Source organism: Lissotriton helveticus, chromosome 11 (genome assembly GCF_964261635.1).
Source record: "Lissotriton helveticus chromosome 11, aLisHel1.1, whole genome shotgun sequence".
Taxonomy (NCBI): Eukaryota; Metazoa; Chordata; class Amphibia; order Caudata; family Salamandridae; genus Lissotriton; species Lissotriton helveticus.
The window spans coordinates 491,115,697-491,136,932 of record NC_136072.1 but is presented as its reverse complement, the minus strand read 5'-3'; the positions used below and the strand labels follow the sequence as shown (position 1 = coordinate 491,136,932).

General features: G+C 44.9%; 1 protein-coding gene across 7 annotated transcripts in view; it reads left to right on the top strand.

Annotated features, from left to right (window-relative positions):
- Positions 1-21,236, top strand: part of PIK3CB (phosphatidylinositol-4,5-bisphosphate 3-kinase catalytic subunit beta) — a 999,444-nt gene that overhangs the window by 697,702 nt on the left and 280,506 nt on the right. For all 7 annotated transcript variants that reach the window (XM_078666107.1, XM_078666113.1, XM_078666108.1 and 4 more), the window contains one exon: positions 17,785-17,838. In XM_078666107.1, the coding sequence (XP_078522233.1) occupies positions 17,785-17,838 (54 nt within the window). The remainder of the gene's footprint in view (positions 1-17,784; positions 17,839-21,236) is intronic.

Below are 21,236 nucleotides of genomic sequence, written 5' to 3'. Positions count from 1 at the left end.
GTCAAGACTGATTTGCATATGGCCAGGTCTAAACTGGGGTGGCATGGTGAGCAAAAGAATGATGGATGTAACCCAGATCTCTTGACTGGGGGTGAATGTTTTTATTTGTTCTGCATTCCATCCATCAATTGTGTGCCTTTTGCTTTCTCAGCCAGGATGCATGGCACAGGGGGAGTCCGACTGGTGAGCACATGGGTCGATCCCCTACAGGGCTGCGTGCTTGATCCAGCGGTGCAGGCATACACGGAGGTGACAGCAGTGGCGGCCGCTCCTCTAAGGCAGATGACTGTCCCCCCCCCCCCCCCCAATGCTTTTTAGCAGTTAAATAAAAATAAAATAGCTTGCATTATCATTTTATTTTATCCTACTTCTGCAGCTTTGCATGAGGGGGCAGGGGAGGATTGGTAGCACCCTCCTGAGTGCGCAGTGACTGCTTAGCTGGCCCTCTTGCGACGGTCAAATAGTCTTGCATACTTTCCATGTTCTCCATGCAGGCTGCATTACAGCCTTTGTGGAGAACAGGCCCAGGCTCCCAGTCAGCGTCTGAGCGCCGAAATACGGCGATCAGACCAATCACAATGCTGCTAAGGCACCGTTGTGATTAGCTGACTGGGAGTCTAGGTGTGCTTCCTGTTCAGGTCAGCGAGGGGGGACTAGGGAGGAGAAAAGGGGCGATGAAGTAAGTATTTTGAGTTTATTTTTTAATCCTCTCCCCCCTGCACACACCTCTGATCCGTGCTTGCCGCCAGGCAGGAGGTGGGTCAGGCTTCCTTGCTGCTCTCCTATAAACTGAAGCACGCAAAGGGAATCTTCAAGTTATCGTCCTTGTGCTCCAGCAGTGTAAACCGTATTTTCAGGATCCGGGGATATACGCCATCCAGGTGCACATTCCCAACCTTTACTTTATTTCAATTTCAGTATTATTTGTTGGATTTGTTTCTCTTTTATGCACTATTTTTTATTTCCAATTGATTTTATTTTCAGGTGCTTGTATGCGCTTCCACTTATTAATCAAAAATACTTATTATTTCCTATGGTGGTTCTCTAAGATTTTTTCTTTCCACTGCTTTCATTTTAAGGACCATTCTGATTTTGTTTCTGGTGATTTGTCATGGCAAGTTTTTACACGTTTTCCCTTTGTTTCTAAATCCTTTTTCCTTTATTCTAATGGCATCGATTTCCAAAATATTTGTTTGGAAATGTTTTGTTACAAATACATGTTATTTTGCATTGTTAAGAAAAGAAAAAAACCTGAGCCAAGATATAGTATGCTATTGTTGAAGACTGCTCGTAGAATGTGCTTGCAACCGTATGGTCTGTTTTTGCATGAAATGCAACAACACAGCATTGTGTACAAGCATCTTGGAGCTCACACTCAAAGGGCCAAGCCACGCTATTAAGCGCTCACCCCTCAAGAAAAAAAGCTTCTGTTCTGTTTGTTCCCCAGCAAATGGTATAAAAAAATGGTTTGCCGTGGTAAAATCACCATTTTCCCAGCTTTCAGGAACAGGCAGACTTTTGTCACAAAACCAACATTTTCTACACAGTTCTGGGATATCGCCTATTTTGCCAATTTTTTTGTACTTTCAACTCCCTGCCAGTTAGTGGTAGAAATGTGTGTGAAACCCATAATAGATCCAGGGAAGCTATACACGTTGGATAAGTAGACAAAATTCTGAATTCAGCAAGATGGTTATTGTGTAGATCCTTCAAGGTTTTCCTTCAGTAACAGTTGAAATAAAAAAATATTGAAACTGAGTTGAAAAAAACAGCCATTTGTGTCTACATTTTCACCTGCAACTTCTTCTTACAAGGCAGATTTTTTAAATAATAGACTGTGACATCTGCTGGACCCTTCTGGTTGAAGTGATATAAGAAACTTGTAGGTTAACCAAGAACCCGAGGTACCCAGAGCCAGTAACTGATCTGCACCTTGCAATGGTTTTTCATTTTGTAACGGGTATACAGCAATTCATTTGGCAAAATATAGAGTCCAAAAAATATATCAAGCAATACTTTGCATTTCCGAAATGGGAACAAGATATGGTTTTTAGAAGCAGTGGTTATTTGCACATTTCTGAATATGTGGGTACCCATACTAGCATGTACATTAGAGTGCACTTTTCAAAATGACTCATTTTTTACACACTGTCCTACATTTTGAAGGCAGAAATGCATAGAAAGATAATTGGTAATAACACTTGTTTTACTATTCTGTTACCCTAAGTATCCTGATTAAAAATGGTACCTCACTTGTGTGGGTAGGCCTAGTTCCTGTGACCAGAAACATCCCAAAACGCAACGTGGACACTAAAAACTGATCCTTTTTGGGCAGTGTGCCTAGCTGTGGATTTTGGGCCCTAGCGCAGCCGACACCTAGGGAAACCTAACAAACCGGTACGTTTTTAAAAACTAAACACCCAGGGAAATCCAGGATGGGGTGACTTGTGCGGCTCTCTACAGGTTCTGTTACCCAGAATCTCTTGCAAACCTCAACATTTCCTTAAACTCATTTTCCTCACATTTTTCTGATGGAAAGCTCTGGGATTTGAGGGGCACCACAAACTTCCTTCCACCCAACTTCCCCCCAAATCTCCTGAGAAAAAATGCTACCTGACTTGTGTGGGTGGGCCAAGTGCCCGCGACATCAAAATTATCGATCCAAAAAATAAAAAAATGGTTTTGCAAGACGGTCCTATGCACTTTTGGTCCAAGCTCAGCGGCCATCTAGGAAAACTTTCAAGCTAGACACCCGGGGTGTCCAGGGAAGTATGGCTTGCATGCATCCTCCGTGTTCTTACCCAGAATCCCCTGCAAACCTCAAATTTAACTTTTAAAAATATCACATTTTCCTTACATTTATGCGTGGGATCACTGTGCCTGTACAACTTTCCTACAATCCAGCATTCTCCTTGGTCTCTGGAGTAAAATGCTACATCACTTATGCGCGTCCTCAAAGCCCTTAAATAAACCAAAATGACAAAAATTCAAGGAGTAGAAATTGAGATATGAGTTTGTAAAGAATACATGCAAAATAGTGCTTAGAAGCAATAAGCTTCTATATGGGATACCTGGTGGCGCTGAACTACAATTGAGGTGATGCGTCGATTTTCTTCTGGCAGCGATGATGATGCGCCGGTTCCGATATGTAATGGTTCTGAAGCCAATGCACCAAGTTTCTCCACGCAGTTGAGGGGATGCCTTGATAGTCTCTATGCAATGGTGGAATTATGGTGGTTCCGATGCGGCAATGCCCTGGTTCTGAGTGCGATGCATTGGTTCTGTGTCTGCAATAGTAGCGATGCGCCGATTTTGCGCTCTCAGCACAGGATGCATTTGTTCTACTGGAGCAAGCACCTGGTTCCACTTTCAACATGCCAGGAGCAAGGTGGAAGGCCTTGAGTCCCTGAGAAGGCTAATCAGCGAGCCATTGGAGTCACTCTGGGTTTAGTGATGGGGATCCAGTCTTTAACCCATCAGAGAGAGCAGGAGGGCACCACAGCAAGGCATCAGTCTTCCAGAGTAGCAGTCCAACAAAGGAGCAGTCCTTAAGCACAACCGTTCTTGGCAGAGTGGGTTCTGGTCCCGAAGTGTACTGATTTGGTAGGGTCCGAAGTCCATTTCTTACACCCAGTTTTGATTTTGAAGTGGGGGTAACTTCAAAGAAGGGTCTTTGAAGTGCACAGAGGTCCTTTCTTCCTGCCCTGGCTCCAGACTCACTACAAAGGGGTATGCAGCCCATTGTGTGTGGACAGGACACAGCCTATTCAAGTGTAAGTGTGAGGCTGTGCCCAACTCCTCCCTCCCATGAATATGTTTGCAGTCACACACGGGTTCCCTGTGTGTGTGGCTGTCTAGAGGGAATTCACAAAGTTCAACTGTCACCCAGCCCAGCCAGTGATTAGTGACAGACATCAGACACCAAATGGCTAAAAGTGTCATTTTCAGAGTAGTAACAACATACCCAACTTGGCAGTGTAAACTGCACAAACGGGCTGTGCAATGGCAGGCTTGAGACGTGTTTAAGGGCTACTTGAGTGGGTGGCACAAGCAGTGCTGCAGTCCCACTAGTCTAAAAAACAATAGGGCAACCCAATTTTTCCCAAGTAACTGGGTGGAATATAAATCATACATAGAGTATTCCTTGAGGAACTATTTTCATCCAAATTATTTCAGTATTCAATATAAGTCCACAATTTGAATCCGAAAGTTTAATCATAAGAAATAGAAACAGCAATCACCAGTGTATAGAGAATAAGGTTATTCTTTTACTTCATTTCCTTATAAATTAAATTATACATGTTACTACCAACAATATACACAAGCAGTATTTACATTTCAATCATAACACTGGCATCTCCAGATAATCCCATTATCTACTTAAGTTTCTCTTATCAGGAGATAAGTGAAAGAGCAGTCACTCCTTTGAACTCAAAAAGCGTTAACATTATATGGAATCCCAACTATACAAGCCTTAACATTCCTGAGATATAACACATGAAAACAGAATTTGTAATATTTGAGGGTATAAAGGGTGTGGTGTCAACGTTTCCATCTTAAGTGGTCAGTTAGGTCTGTGAGACCATCTTCAGGACTCAGCATTTGTAAATCAATCACTCCTGTGAATACTTACAAAAACAAACTAATCGATACAACCCATGACACTACATATCGCCTGCTTACAATAAGACAACCACCGGTGTCCAGTCCAGTACCTAATTGCCATACTCAAAAAATAAAACATGCCACCAAAGTGCTCCTAAGAACATAACGTCAAGTGATCACACCAAGCGTAAACAGCTTGAGTGAATATACCTTCTAACCCATCACTGTCAGTTATTAAGCGTACCTTGCTTCCTTTTGTAAAAATCCAAACCGACAACTACAGTCTGAATATTACTGTGAAAAGAAAATCCACTTATAAGCTTCTTACTCCCGATTTATTACAGGGTTAAAAACAGTAAAAAACACATACATAAGGGTACATCGTCTTACCCGATAGCCACAAAACTTGAATCGTCATCTCTAAAAAAACAAATGTAACAGAAAAGGTATTAATCTCGATCGCGTTATAATCACGACCAGAACAAAGCACAACAGAAAATAAAATGTTTAAATCATTAGGTATACTTATTCGTATACTGTACAACATTGGCCAACTACAATGTCCAGTCCGAGCAAAGGCTACAGCTACCGTATACCAACTCCAAAATCTTGGTGGTACAACTGATGCAGAAACTAGTAGCATTTAATTTACAGGCCCGGGCACATATAGTGCATTGTACTAAGGACTTATACGTAAATTAAATGTCCTAATTGTGGATGAATCAATTGAACCATGTTTGGGGGTGGGAGCACATTCACTTTAGCACTGGATAGCAGTGGTAAAGTGCTCAGAGTCCTAAGCCAAGAAAAACAAATAAGCAAAAATAAGAGGCAAGCAGGCAAAAACTTTGGGGAACACCACCCTAAAGCTGTCTTATAGAACAGTTGCTATTTGAGATCAAAGAAAATGTGTCCTCATTTTAGTTTTTTAGAGCACTAACCATGGGAAAAGGCCCCCTGCTTTAGGAATTAAGAGTTTTGATTAACCCCTTCGCTGCTAGGCCTTTTCCCCTCCTGTGCTAAGCCTTTTTTTGGCGTTTTGGAGTAGTGCGCGCTTAGGCCCTTGTAACTTTTTGACCACATAAGGTATCCGCGCCAAATTTGCGTCCTTTTCTTCCAACATCATGGGGATTCTAAAGGCGCCCAGGGTTTGTGGATTCCCTTGGAGGGGTCCCAGAAATTAACCAAAATATAGTGATTTTTTTGTTTTTTTCAGAAAAATGGGAAAAACGGGCTGCAAATGAAAGCCTCTGGGGTTTTCCCTGAAAATGGTATCACAAAAGGGTTTGTGGGGCTGAAATCTCCATTTTCTCAGCTTTCAGGGAATGACAGTCTTTTGTCAGAGAACCGAAATTTTTCACTCAGTTTTGGCATTTTTCTGGGACATAGCCTATTTTTGCTATTTTTAGAGCTTTCCACCTCCTTCCAGTTAATGGTAGAAATGAGTTTGAAAGCAATAATGGATCCTGGAAAGCTTTACATTTTCGAAAAGTAGACAACATTCTGAATTCAGAAAGGGGTCATTTGTCTAAATCCATGAAGGTTTCGTTATAGAAACTAACAGTTAGATATTGGAATATTTGAAATTTTGTTGAAAAAAACAGCCTTTTGTCTCAACGTTTTCACCTATAACTTTTTCTAATTTTGACAGCTCTTGGAAAGCAATTCGTTAGACCTTCCTGGTTGTGGGGATATATAGGACTTGTAGTTTCACCAAGAACCCGACGAACCCAGATCCAAAAACTGAGCAGCAACTTGCAATGGTATTTTTTCATTTACTGGGTATAGTGCACTTTGTCTTGGAAAATGTATACATGGAATAATCTGTATGAAAGACACCTATGTATTTCTGAATTGGGTACAAATTATAGAGTTCAGAAACAGTATATAATTGCACATTTTCAAAGTTGGGAATACTCATACTAGCATGAGAATTATTGCTCATTTTTCATAAAGATTTTTTTTTTACACAATGTCTTTCATTGAAAGGGAGAAATGCATGAAAGCTCAATTGGTAATAACAGTTGATTTACAAATCTGAATTACCCCAAGTGTCCCAATAAAAACGGTACCTCACTTGTGTGGGTCGGCCTTGTGCCTGCGACAGGAAACGGCGCAAAATGCAACGTGGTCACACCTAAATTTTGCAGCTACAAATTGACCCTTTTTTGGCAAAGTGCCTACCTGTAGTTTTTGCACCCTAGCTCTGCCGGCACCTAGGGAAACCTAGCAAACCTATACATTTTTGAAAAGTAGACACCCAGGGGAATTCAGGATGGGTTGACTCGACTGCCTACCACCAGGTTTTGTTACCCAGAATCCCTTGCAAAGCTAAGATTTTGACTAAATAAACACATTTTCCTCACATTTCTGTGGTGGAAAGTTCTGGAATCTGCGTGGATCAACAAATTTCCACGCACCCAGCGTTCCCCCAGGTCTCCCGATAAAAACAGTACCTCACTTGTGTGGGTCGGCCTTGTGCCTACGACAGGAAACGGCACAAAATGCAACGTGGTCGCACCTCAATTTCCCAGTGAAATTTAGCACGATTCGGACAAAAAGACTACTTTTTGTTTTTGCGCCGTAGCTCTGCCAGCACCTAGGGAAACCTAGCAAACATATACATTTTTGAAAAGTAGACACCCAGGGCAATTCAGGATGGGGTGACTCGTCTGCCTACCCCCAGGTTTTGTTACCCAGAATCCCTTGCAAACATAAAAATTTGACCCAAAAAACACATTTTCCTCACATTTCTGTGGTGGAAAGTTCTGGAATCTGCGTGGATCAACAAATTTCCACCCACCCAGCGTGCCCCCAGGTCTCCCAAAAAAAATGGTACCTCACTTGCGTGGGTAGGCATAGTGGCTGCGACATGAAACAGCGCAAAACGCAGCATGGTCGCACCTCAATTTCCCAGTGAAATTTAGCACGATTCGGACAAAAAGACTACCTTTTGTTTTTGCGCCGTAGCTCTGCCAGCACCTAGGGAAACCTAGCAAACATACATTTTTGAAAACTAGACACCCAGGGCAATTCAGGATGGGGTGACTCGTCTGCCTACCCCTAGGTTTTGTTACCCAGAATCCCTTGCAAACATAAAAATTTGACCCAAAAAACACATTTTCCTCACATTTCTGTGGTGGAAAGTTCTGGAATCTGCGTGGATCAACAAATTTCCACCCACCCAGCGTGCCCCCAGGTCTCCCGAAAAAAATGGTACCTCACTTGCGTGGATAGACATAGTGGCTGCAACAGGAAACTGTTCAAATCGTACGGTGGTGAATTTACATTACCTTATTGCAAAACTACCTTGATTTTGGGGGGGGGGCATCTGAGTTTGTGGCCCGGGGCTCGGTGGTATTCTTTGCAAAGTAGCAATCCCAAACAGTTCTGAAAACTAGACACCCGGGGGAGTCCAGGGAGGTATGGCATGCATGGGTCCCCCAATGTTTTCCTACCCAGAACTCCTTGCAAACCTTAAAAATAGGTAAAAATAGCACTTTTCCAAACATTTTGGCGTGGGATCGCCGTGCCGGCAAAAAAGTCCTACCACCCTGCGTTCCCCTTGTTCTCCCGAGTAAAAGGATACCTCACTTGTGTGGGTGCCCCAAAGCAGAACACGCCAAAAATGAATTTTGAAAAAAGTAGTTTTTAGTCATATTTAAGTTTTACAAATTAAGCACCCCAGCCTGAGTCACATGCCTTTGGCCCACCCACACAAGTGAGGTATCATTTTACTCGGGAGAACAATGAAAACGCTGGGTGGTAGGACATTTGTTCCGGCAGCGAGATCCCACCCAAAAAAGTATGGAAAAGTGGTTTTTTTGACCAAAATTTCAGGTTTGCAGGGGTTTCTGGGTAGGAAAACATTGGGGGACCCACGCATGCCATACCTCCCTGGACTCCCCCGGGTGTCTAGTTCTCAGAACTGTTTGGGTTTGGTAGTTTCCAAAGATGCCTGCCAAGCCCTGGGCCAAAAGCTCGGGTAACCCCCTAAAAAAAAAAGATTATTTGGCTAAAGGTAATGTTTTGGTCTCCACAGTATGAATTGGGCCTTTTCCTAAAGCAGCCGCTATGCCTACCCACGCAAGTGAGGTACCATTTTTATCGGGAGACCTTGGGGAACGCTGGGTGGGAGGTAATTTGTGTGAGCCCAGTGATGCCACGCTTTCCCACACTAAAACGTGTGAAAAAACAGATTTTTTCCAAGCAAAAAAGGTTTGCAAGGGATTCTGGGTAAAGGAACGTTGGAGGATACACGCAAGCCATACCTCCTTGGAAGCCCCCGGGTGTCTACTTTTCAGAAATGTGTGGGATTGGTAGGTTTCCGTAGATGGCTGTCTCGCACGGGGCCAAAAACCCAGGTAACCCCTCTTGCAAAAGCTGATGGACTTAACATTTTCACCATTGTTAAATTCACCAGCTTTTGCAAGAGCGGTTACCTGGGTTTCTGGCCCCGTGCGAGACAGCCATCTACGGAAACCTACCAAACCCACACATTTCTGAAAAGTAGACACCCGGGGGCTTCCAAGGAGGTATGGCTTGCGTGGATCCTCCAACGTTTCTTTACCCAGAATCCCTTGCAAACCTCAATTTTAGCAGAAAAAAGTAAATTTTTTCACACGTTGTAGTCTGGGAAAGCGTGGCATCACTGGTCTCACACAAATTACCTCCCACCCAGCGTTCCCCCAGGTCTCCCGATAAAAACGGTACCTCACTTGCGTGGGTAGCCATAGTCGCTGCAACAGGAAAAGGTCCAAATCTAACGGTGGTGAATATAAAATACCCTGAAGCAATATAACTTTGATTTTGGGGGGGGGGGGGCACCTGAGTTTTTGGCCCGGGGCTGGGTGGTATTCTTTGGAAAGTAGCAAACCCAAACAGTTCTGAAAACTAGACACCCGGGAGAGTCCAGGGAGGTATGGCATGTGTGGGTCCCCCAATGTTTTCCTACCCAGAACTCCTTGCAAACCTTAAAAATAGGTAAAAATAGCACTTTTCCAAACATTTTGGCGTGGGATTGCCGTGCCGGCAAAAAAATCCTACCACCGTGCGTTCCCCTTGTTCTCCCGAGTAAAAGGATACCTCACTTGTGTGGGTGCCCCAAAGCAGAACATGCCAAAAATGAATTTTGAAAAAAGTAGTTTTTAGTCATATTTAAGTTTTACAAATTAAGCACCCCAGCCTGAGTCACATGCCTTTGGCCCACCCACACAAGTGAGGTATCATTTTACTCGGGAGAACAAGGGAAACGCTGGGTGGTAGGACATTTGTTCCGGCAGCGAGATCCCACCCAAAAAAGTATGGAAAAGTGGGTTTTTGACCAAAATTTCAGGTTTGCAGGGGTTTCTGGGTAGGAAAACATTGGGGGACCCATGCATGCCATACCTCCCTGGACTCCCCCGGGTGTCTAGTTCTCAGAACTGTTTGGGTTTGGTAGTTTCCAAAGATGCCTGCCAAGCCCCGGGCCAAAAGCTCAGGTGACCCCCTCAAAAAATAAGATTATTTGGCTAAAGGTAATGTTTTGGTCTCCACAGTATGAATTGGGCCTTTTCCTAAAGCAGCCGCTATGCCTACCCACGCAAGTGAGGTACCATTTTTATCGGGAGACCTTGGGGAACGCTGGGTGGGAGGTAATTTGTGTGAGCCCAGTGATGCCACGCTTTCCCACACTAAAACGTGTGAAAAAACAGATTTTTTCCAAGCAAAAAATGAGGTTTGCAAGGGATTCTGGGTAAAGGAACGTTGGAGGATCCACGCAAGCCATACCTCCTTGGAAGCCCCCGGGTGTCTACTTTTCAGAAATGTGTGGGATTGGTAGGTTTCCCTAGATGGCTGTCTCGCACGGGGCCAAAAACCCAGGTAACCCCTCATGCAAAAGCTGGTGGACTTAACATTTTCACCATTGTTAAATTCACCAGCTTTTGCAAGAGCGGTTACCTGGGTTTCTGGCCCCGTGCGAGACAGCCATCTACGGAAACCTACCAAACCCACACATTTCTGAAAAGTAGACACCCGGGGGCTTCCAAGGAGGTATGGCTTGCGTGGATCCTCCAACGTTCCTTTACCCAGAATCCCTTGCAAACCTTAAAAATAGGTAAAAATAGCAGTTTTCCAAACTTTTTGGCGTGGGATCGCCGTGCCGGCAAAAAAGTCCTACCACCCTGCGTTCCCCTTGTTCTCCCGAGTAAAAAGATACCACACCTTAACAGAGTTACTCAAAAGTCAAACATTCAAGCACGGCTATCTATTCCTCAAAGACACACACATACAGGTTGGATTTGGCACGAGGGCGAGTGATGGTTCAGTACATAAAATTTTATTAACAAGATATTTCAAAAAAATGAAATGCTCTGTCAATAAATAAATGCATAAAAACTGAACCAGTGACTCGCAACTCGTGAGCTGTAAAGCCACGACAAGGCACCAACCGTTTTACAGGCCATTCTCGCACCTTTCATACCTGATACAAACCAGACCATTGACACCATCCGAATGGAAAAGCAACACATAACAACAATCACAATAAGGGGCAAGGTACACCCTACTGCAGGAAGAGAAAAAAAAACAATTATTACTGCACACCCATCTAATCCGCAAGCACACACACATACAGGTTGGATTTGGCACGAGGGTGAGTGATGATTCAGTACATACAATTGTATACGCAAGTAATTTCACAAAAATGAAATACACTGTGTATAATTGAAAGTATGATAAACTGAACCACTGACTCTCAGCTCGTGAGCTGTAAAGCCACGTCAAGGCACCAACCTCTTTACAGGCCATTCATACACCTTTCGTACGCGTGACACATACAAAACATTCACACCGCCAGCCGCGGACCCATCACATTCCAACACTCACACCAGCAAACAGCGCCATTCAAGGGCCCATCACTTTCACACGCCCACATTTCGGACACTGCAACTACACAAAATGATGGACTGTGTGGAGTGTCACTCAACTAGGAGTGTGTGTAGTGACCAACAGAAAGTAACTACTCACACACCGCCTGCCGAGCGCCAGTCCACCCACACCACCATCCAAGCACCAGACCATGTACACCGCCAGCCAAACACCCCTCAGCGCACACCGACAGCCAAGTACCACTCCACACACACCACCAGCCAAGCATCACTCCACACACACCACCAGCCAAGCGCCACTCCACACACACCGCCAGCCAAGCACCACTCCGTGCACAGACAGCCAAGTACCACTCCATGCACACCACCAGCCAAGCGCCCCTCCACACACACCACCAGCCAAGCGCCACTCCACAAACACAACACCAGCCAAGCACCACTCCGTGCACAGACAGCCAAGTACCACTCCACGCACACCGTCCAGCCAAGCGCCACTCCACACACACCGCCAGCCAAGCACCACTCCTCACACACTGCCAGCCAAGCACCACTCCGTGCACAGACAGCCAAGTACCACTCCACGCACACCGTCCAGCCAAGCGCCACTCCACACACACCGCCAGCCAAGCACCACTCCACGAACACCACCAGCCAAAGACAAATCCAAACACAACACCAGGCAAGCGCAAGAGCACGCACACCGCCAACCAAACACCAGACCACGCACACCGCCAGTCAAGCACCAGTCCGCAGACACCGCCAGACAAGCACCAGTCCACAGACACCGGCAGTCAAGCGCCAAACCATGCACACAGTCAGACAATGGACACTACACGCAAACCAACATCATACTTTAGTTTTTTTTTTAAATAAAAGAGAAACAAATTGCAAATTGATACAAATCTACTAACTCGACAACTAAATCTAAAAAGACTACACAAATACAAACTTTGAAACTGAACAATAACTATTACAGAATAAAGACCAACCAGTTCACTTTACCACTCATTGATACTCCCAAAAATTCTTTTGCGTGTGGTACAATCTAAAACAAGCAGGTACACACAGCCCGGGGTTTTGAAGGGCAGTCGGGGCAGTACATGCGAACCTCCTTCCGCAAACCTCTTCGCCAACAGACTCTACATCTCCGACTGGGAAAGTCTTTTGAGGTTGTAGGAGGAATTGTATCAGGAAAGTGGCGATCTTTCAATCTGGCAACATCCTCCACCACTCCAACTCTAGGAACACTTGCCTGTTCCACTAAAACAAGGCTGCCTATTACAGACTCCTGAAACTTTACAAAAGTCAACTTTGACTGGGGACAAGATTTCTGGAACACAATAAAAGCATTAAAGGTTGCCAAGTGGAAAAGATGGATAGCCAACTTCTTGTACCAAATGTAAGCCTTACGAAGAGCAGCATACGGTTCCAACCTCTGATCAACTCTGTCAACACCACCCATGTACTTATTGTAGTCCAGTATGCACACAGGTTTGCGCACTTCTGCAACCTGACCCCAAACATTCCGCGGTTCAGTGCTTTCATCATGTATTGTAGTCAACATGTAGACATCTCTCCTGTCTGTAAACTTTACAGCTAGAAGCTCCTCACAACGCAAAGCACTGCACTGTCCCCGAGCAAGCTTTCGACAAACAAGTTCTTTTGGGAAACCTTTACGGTTTGAGCGGATTGTGCCACAAGCAACAGTGTCCACTTTGGCCAATTCCCTGAACAACCGCACACCAGTGTAGAAGTTATTGACATACAAATGATGGCCTTTGTTAAAAAATCCACGACCAAGTTCCCACACAATTTTCTCAGTCACTCCAAAAGTCGACGGACAACCAGGGGGGTTAATCCTGGATTCCTTACCAGTGTACACCCTGAAATTAGAGACATATCCAGTCTCACTGTCACACAGCATATACAGTTTGATTCCATAGCGTGCCCTCTTACTAGGAATGTATTGCCGAAATACCAAGCGGCCCTTGAACAACAGCAAAGACTCATCCACTGCAATTTCTTTCCCTGGATAAAAGATCTCAGAAAATCGATCAACCAAATGATCAATGACAGGCCGAATCTTGAAAAGACGGTCACAATCAGGGTGATCTCGTGGCAAAGCAAGACTATTGTCAACAAAATGCATCATCCGCAGCAGAAGCAAATACCTATCACGAGTCATGACTGCCGGAAATATAGCTGTTGCCATCAAGGGACTAGTAGACCAATATGAAGCCATTGATGGTTTCCTAAGCAAGCCCATCAAAAGAGTTAAACCCAAAAACTTTTTCATCTCCTCCAAATTGGTGGGAGTCCACCGGGTAGCTCTAGCGTGGGGCTTAAGGCTGGCACTGTTCACCCTCAAAAAAATGTCAGCATACAAATGAGTCTGCTCTACAATCTCTGCCAAAAACACATCATCCATAAACAACTTGAAAAAATCAATAGGCAAAAAGTTTTCAGTGTTCACCCTACACCCTGGAACACCAGTAAATTCAGGCAATGCCGGCTGCACCATGCCTGGTGCAACCCAGAGGTCAGAACTTTCATCGTCAAGTCTTGCAGCCGCAGGCCGCCGCCCAGCTAACTCTTGTCTCACAACACCAACTGGAAGTCTAGCAGCCCCAGGCTGCAGCCCAGATGTCTCTTGCCGCACAATTGGTACATCACTGTCCTCCGCAACCACAGGCATAACCATGTCCTCCAAAACCGTAAACACAGCAATGTCCTCCCCAACCACAGGCACATCATCCACACCAAAAGTAGCTTCATCAGCACTCAAAGTGTCTTCATCATCAGATGAAGCCATGTGTAGAGAAAACTCACTACCTGAATCTTCACCTCCCACCTCTGGCTCAGAATCAGAGTCAGACTCTGGACCATGGTCAGAGGAAGAATCAAAAAGCATTCCAACAACTTGCTGAGCAGTAATCCGGCGGCTAGCCATTATCCTTACAAATAAAGGAGTCTGCACAAACAACTCAACAACCCCAACACTGCGCAAAGTAAGATAAAAATGTAAGACTTTTTCACCAAAAAATATATTTAGAAAAAATATACAATTCACTTACAAGACACAACTACACTCACCAGCACCTACTCTGCAAAGACACAGCAAATAGGCAACGATATCCCACTAGAAAGAAGAAAAAAAAAAATCTTACATCTACAGAAGGACACATCAAAAACAAATGCAAAACATGTTTTACAATCACAACAAACAGCAACAACACATACTCGTATTACTACACACTTTGCAAAATAAACAATTACATTACAATTGAACAAAAAAAAGGTCTCTTACCAAACACATGCAACTACAGAAACAGCAGCACAACAGAACCACCAGTAACAGAACCGCACACTGCAACAATCTAAAGAGAAAAAAAAACAATACACATTAGAAGAAACAAAAACACACATTACAACATGCTATGTCACAGGGTATGTCACAAATGGGGTGTCTGTCCCCAAGGGGGGAAGATTATAAATCATTATAAACGTGGGCCCCCTGGAGCAGAAAAGTCTAAAAAAATATTAGGGCCACTAGGAAGCGACCCTTCCCCAAGGGGTCGCTTCCTTTTCAAATAAAAAAAAATCCCTGGTGTCTAGTGGGCTTTTCTGCTCCCCCTGGTGCAGATCGGCCAAACAGCCGATCTGCCCCAGGGGGGGCAGAAAAGTCTGAAAAATATTTTATCCCCCTAAGGAAGCGACCCTTGCCCAAGGGGTCGCTTCCTTTATAAATAAAAAACAATCCCTGGTGTCTAGTGGGCTTTTCTGCCCCCCCTGGGTGCAGATCGGCCAAACAAAACGGCCGATCTGCCCCAGGGGGGGCAGAAAAGTCTAAAACATTATTAGTCCCCCTAAGGAAGCGACCCTTGCCCAAGGGGTTGCTTCCTTTACAACAAAAAAACAAATACAAGCAATCCCTGGTGTCTAGTGGGCTTTTCTGCCCCCCCTGGGTGCAGATCGGCCAAACAAAACGGCCGATCTGCCCCAGGGGGGGCAGAAAAGTCTAAAAAATTATGTGGCCCCCTAAGGAAGCGACCCTTGCCCAAGGGGTCGCTTCCTGCACAGTAAAATATGCCCCAAAATGAATCCCTGGTGTCTAGTGGGGCATTCCTGGTGCACGATCGCGACGCTGTGCGCGATCGTGCACCAGGAATGCCGTGCATTGGGACATCAGGGGAGAGGAAACAGTTTCCTCCCCCCCGATGCCTCAAGGCACCGAAAAATGGCCCCCCCGCCCCACCGCAGCAGCAAACACCAACCTTCTTCCTGGACGCGCTGGAAGCAAATGGCTTCCAGCGCGTCCAGCGCTTCCTGATGACGTCGGCGCGCGCTGTGCGCGCTGACGTCACCAGGAAGCGTGGGGGGGCCAGGGGGTGGCAGCGGAAAGTCTTCCGCTGCCACCCCTGCTAAAAAAAAAAAGATCGCCGCACAGGGGGGGGGGGGGGGGGAGCGCCAGCGCTCTCCCCCAGGGCTGTACTGATGACGGAGCGGTTCCGTCATCAGCACAGCCCAACCGATGCTGATGACGGAACCGCTCCGTCATCAGCATCGAAGGGGTTACATCAAGATGACTATGCAGGGCAGGCGGGATGGGCACCGGAAGGACAACACCATTGAGAGCAATAGGGAGACGATAATGGCATGCAAACAAACAATGGAGAGAAGGTGGGGGGGGGGTCAGGGGTAGCAAGCTGACCATGCTGGGCAGTCTTGATGGGCAATGGAAGGACAACACACCATGGCGAGCAAATGGGAGACTATAATGGCATGCACACAAACAATGGAGGGAAGTTGGGAGTGGTCAGGGACAGCAAGCTGACCACACGGGATGTGGGAGGGGTAGTGGCAGAACAAAAGGCAATGCATGGCATTCGGGATGGTTAGTGGCAAACCAACGGCCAAGGTGAGCAAGAGGGAGTGGGTAGAGCCATGCACAATGGAGAGCAGAAGGGAGAAGTAGGGGCTGAACACAGACAAAAGTGGACAGGGGAAGGGGTGAGGGGCTTCGCAACAGCTTTCGCAGGGCAGGCATAAGGAACTGTTGCAGCACAACAGAGCATGGAGAGCAGAGGGGAGTGGGAGCAGAATGGGTTATGGGGGACAGGAGGGAATGGATAAAGGCATGGAACTTGGACAATGGAAGGCAGGGTGGAGTGGCCAAGAACAGGCGATAGCCATCTGACCATGCTGGACTGGTGGGAGGAGCAGGGGCAGCTCAACCGAACACTTAGAGTAGATGTAAGGGGCAGTTGCAGGTCTATGGAACATGTGGGGCAAAGGGGAGGGAGCAGAAGCATGAACACAGACATCAGAGGGCTGGGAAAAGGAGGGTTGGCATAGCAAGATAGTACAGAGTCTACGCAGGAGGGCAATGATAAGGGCGTAGACTCGGGTAACGGAGGGCAGGAGGAGTGGGCTTGGACACAAAGCTAACTGGAGGGCAGTGGCAGCACATTGGACAATGCAGGGCAGTAGGGTGGGGTCAGGCGCATGGACTTTGACAACCGAGGGCATGGAGAAGGTGGGTATGCGCAGCAAGCAAACTGTAACTTGCATCTTCGCCATGCATTGCTTTTACATTCACATATTGAATCACTCATGACGTTCATTGACTAGATTTATAACGTCTCTAATCACATCTAAAAGACCATTATTTTTGATAATACTGTGCATGGCGGGGGCACGAGTTATAGTTACTTTAGGGTTTGTGGCATATTTATTTAAGCGATCTATAACTGGTGAATTTCAGTGGTTTTGTTAGCTACAATTGGTATGTTTTACGTGACATTTTCACCTAACTCGAACATTCCTTTAACCTTTTTTCAGTGAATTTCGATGGTTTTTTCATGTAACATGTTAGATATTCTCATAATTCCGAACTATAACGTCATTTTAACCTTTATATTTTTGCGTGAAATTATATATATAGATATGTGTATATACAAACACTTTCTTTTTGCTTCAAATTAAAATGTTTAATGCGTATGTATTTCATCTGACAGTGCTAATAAAAACGTACAAGATTTTAAATTACTTAGTTTATTTTGTACTCATTTGTTTGATTATTGCAAAGTTGCGAGAACAACCTTTTTGATACCTTAAACTGGATTACATGTGGAATACACAATTTATTAACACATGAATCAAGACTAAACGATAAAAAAGCGCTGTAAATGTTACAGGATGAGTTTTTTTTATACTAGTTTGTTGTTGCTTGTGAAGTCCCGTAATTAGTTTTTCTTGGAATGTCCTGCATTCTCTTTCTAGGTTATTGATAAGAGTGTTCTTGTTTCAGATACTTGAAAAAGCAGCTCAGATTGCAAGGAACAGCGACAACATCAGCACATCTGTAAGTATAGCCAATCTATGTTGGCAGTTTGTGTCGTCTACTGCAAAGTCTGGCACGCTGGGCATTTGGTGTGATAATAGTAGATGTATCCAATTCGTCCTCGATGCCCTTGCTTTCATAAGGCAGATTTTACTATCGCACCTTGGGAATGTCATTATATTTCCTTGTCTTGTGATGGACTCGGTTACAGTCATATTGCTAATTTAAAGTGTGTGTGCTCCCTCTCAACATATGAAAAACCTTTGAATATGGCACGCATCTTCCATCAGTAGAATTAAAATACCAATGTATGAGGCCAAAATTGTGTGCCGGGTGAAACCTACGTTGCTGGTGTGCATTAAGTAAATATTTTGTGTGTCAAATGTCTGGATCGGTCTATTAACTCCTTAGTTTGCAAGTTTTTGGGGATAACCCCTAATTAAATGATTCATTGGCTAGTCGATTAATTGTATGGAACTTTATCCCATGTAGGTGTCTTGAAAATCTGACATGGGTTTGGCAATGGTCGGACAACATACTGACTAATCCATGAATGCAAGGACACGCATTAAGTGCCCATCCTTGGAATGTGCATCTCAACATTTCAGAGTTCTTTGTTCCTTTATCAATTGTAGTTTTCTGGCAGGAAGGGGTTTGACCATATAAAGCCGATGGAAAGGCATGCGAAGAGATACTGCGCAGAGGGGCTTTCTCTAAAAGTGATTAATTATGTGCGGTTTTATTTATTCACACAGCTGATGTATAAAGAAAAGAGCCATCCCCGTTTTTATCAAGGCTGTACACGGTTATTGTGCAGATCACGCCAGATGTTTGTGAGATATTTCTGAAATATACGGATTCTTTTGGAATGACCGCTCTACCGGTTAATATTGTAAAGCACTGGGTTAATTTCATTATTCACGATTTTTCTTTTTTAAAGAAATGATCGATAAATAGTTTCCCAGTGTTTCTCCCTAAAAATGTGTATTGGGCTAGCTCTCATTTTTAGGAGGCTGTGTTTTGCTGCTCCTTATAGGAGAGTATCTTCACCTGTTGGTTGTGTCTGTAGCCTAGTGGTAAACCTGTATTGCCCTCCCATGGTTCGCTTGGTAGCGGGTAGTCTATAGTAAGCGGGTGTTGTAATTCGCATTGGGGACCTGTCCTTTTGATTCCACGCCATCTCGATTTGTTTGGCTTCCTCCGCAGACACGTCAGGTCTGAGGTGCCCTCTCATCTCTCTGAGAAACAAGGGCGCTGTCTCTGGAAGGCGGAGAAGGAGGTGGGTTTATGGGGATTGGATTTGAAAAGGGAAGTTCGAGTTGCTGTGATGCTCTTTTATTTCCAGTGCCCTTTCATTTTGCAAAGGCTACACGCACTTAAAACATGCCCCATAAATCTACAAACACCACAAACCTGCGCATAAACTTAAACAATAAGCAATGGAACATCTTCATTTGCTGTAGCAAAAAATATATATTTTCTGCAGTTGCAAGTGAGCTGGTGGGAGTGGAAGAGAAGTTCAGGTCAAGCATCCGGTTTTACCATTATGTAATTTAAAACAAATCCGATACTGCCCTCTGGTGCTTAGTGCTTAAAATCAGTTTCAAGGAAAAGTGTTGAGATATCGGAGGCTTTCTAGAATGAGAGGAAGCAGGGGAGTTTCCTTTACTGCCTGCACGACATACTTTTTAAAACATTTTTCACATTAACAAATTAGGGTGCTCGAGACTCATGAAATGGAGGCACACGTTCTTAATTTTAATTTAAAATTCGACATTGTGTTCTCTCTCAAAACTTAGTGGTTAAGAACAGGACTCTAGTCGGTCGAGTTTGACGGCATCCCCCCACTTATTTTACCTGGTGGATGCCATCCCCCCTGCCAAACAGCTGGACTTCACTCTTTGGCCTCTCCGGGGCTCGGAGCTCACAGCACGCTGCTCGCGCGCTCACTTCTCAGATGCAATCACATCTAAGGGGTGAGCGAGGGGAGGCAATGAGCCCGATGGTGCAAGCCACCTTTCGTGACGTCACTTCCTGTTTTGACGTCACTTCCGGTGCCAGTGTCACCCCCCACTTCTTTTTTTAGGACTTGTGCCCTAGTTAAGAAGTCCTCAGTAGGGGTTTTGGAACTCGCTGAATGTGACTGTGGACTACCACGGATTTGCATAAAAAGCGAGATTCCGCAGAGTTCCGCCAACGGGCGTAAACCGGCTTGTTGCGCTGCTCGTGCTGTGAATTAGCACCTGGAGCACATTCCATATTGAACACGCATTTGCAATGCAATAGGACTCGCATTTACACGCGTTTAAAGCTATTGGCATTGTAAATGGCAATGCCTTTTATTTCTGTTTTAAAAACTAAACCACAAATAAAAGGCTTTATTTGCAATATCAATAGCTCAAACTCGCATAAATGTGAGACCTATTGCATTGCAAATGCTTGTTTTTTTGCTGTTTTATATAGCGCACTCAACCCAAAGGTATTGTAGCACTTTACATGAGCAACAGTTTTATTACACAAGGACACATTAATTTTTGTAGGCACAAAGTGATTTCCGAGAGTCACAGGAATTTAAGCCCACGCCGGGACTCAAACCTAGTTCCTCAGTTCCAAAGTCTGCAGCTTTGGCAGTTAAGCACTTCAATTGATGCCAGTCCTGGGAACAAAGACTACAACTCCCAGAATGCACTTTCCAATGACTGCACATCATTTAGATAATAGTAACATTTGTTTACAGCGCATATAAACAGCAAGTGTATGATACAGAGCTGTATAAAGTTATTACTAATGACAATATTATGATATGGTTCCTCTGCATCCAGTTGTATCAGCCCCATGACCTAGCCTTAGAAAACGTTAATAAAAGGGCATTTAGCACAAAACAAAATCCGAAACCCCACATTGTAATTTTAAAGAGTATCCTTTGTCTGGACTTTGTAAAACCTAGGAGACCAAGAAACGTAATAAAACTAACAGGCAAAGTTTTAAGCAATTAACTTTCTATTGCTGGCAGTTAATTCACCCGGAAGCAGACTAAACTACCACTGCATGCACAGAAACACCGGGCCCAAGATGGAAACATCTGATCCCATTCAGACCCTCGAACGGCGGCGCATGTTTCATGCAGCCCCGGCCCCAGGTAGGCCGCGGCCGCTCCACAATAACAATAATGACGGATAATTAAGTAATGTGTGCGTCCAGCCGGACCTGGAAAAAGAAGCCTCCTTCTACGCACCCGCCCTCCTCCCTCCGCGCGCCATAGCCAGGCAAAGGTCACGCTGCCCAGAGGCGTCCTGTCGCCATGGCAACCCCGCCTCCATCAAAGGATCCTGGGATACCAGGTTGGTGGGAACAGGGGAAAAGATCTGAGGGGGGGACTGGACTGGCTCAATCAAAAAGGACTAGGGGGAAAGCCCAAG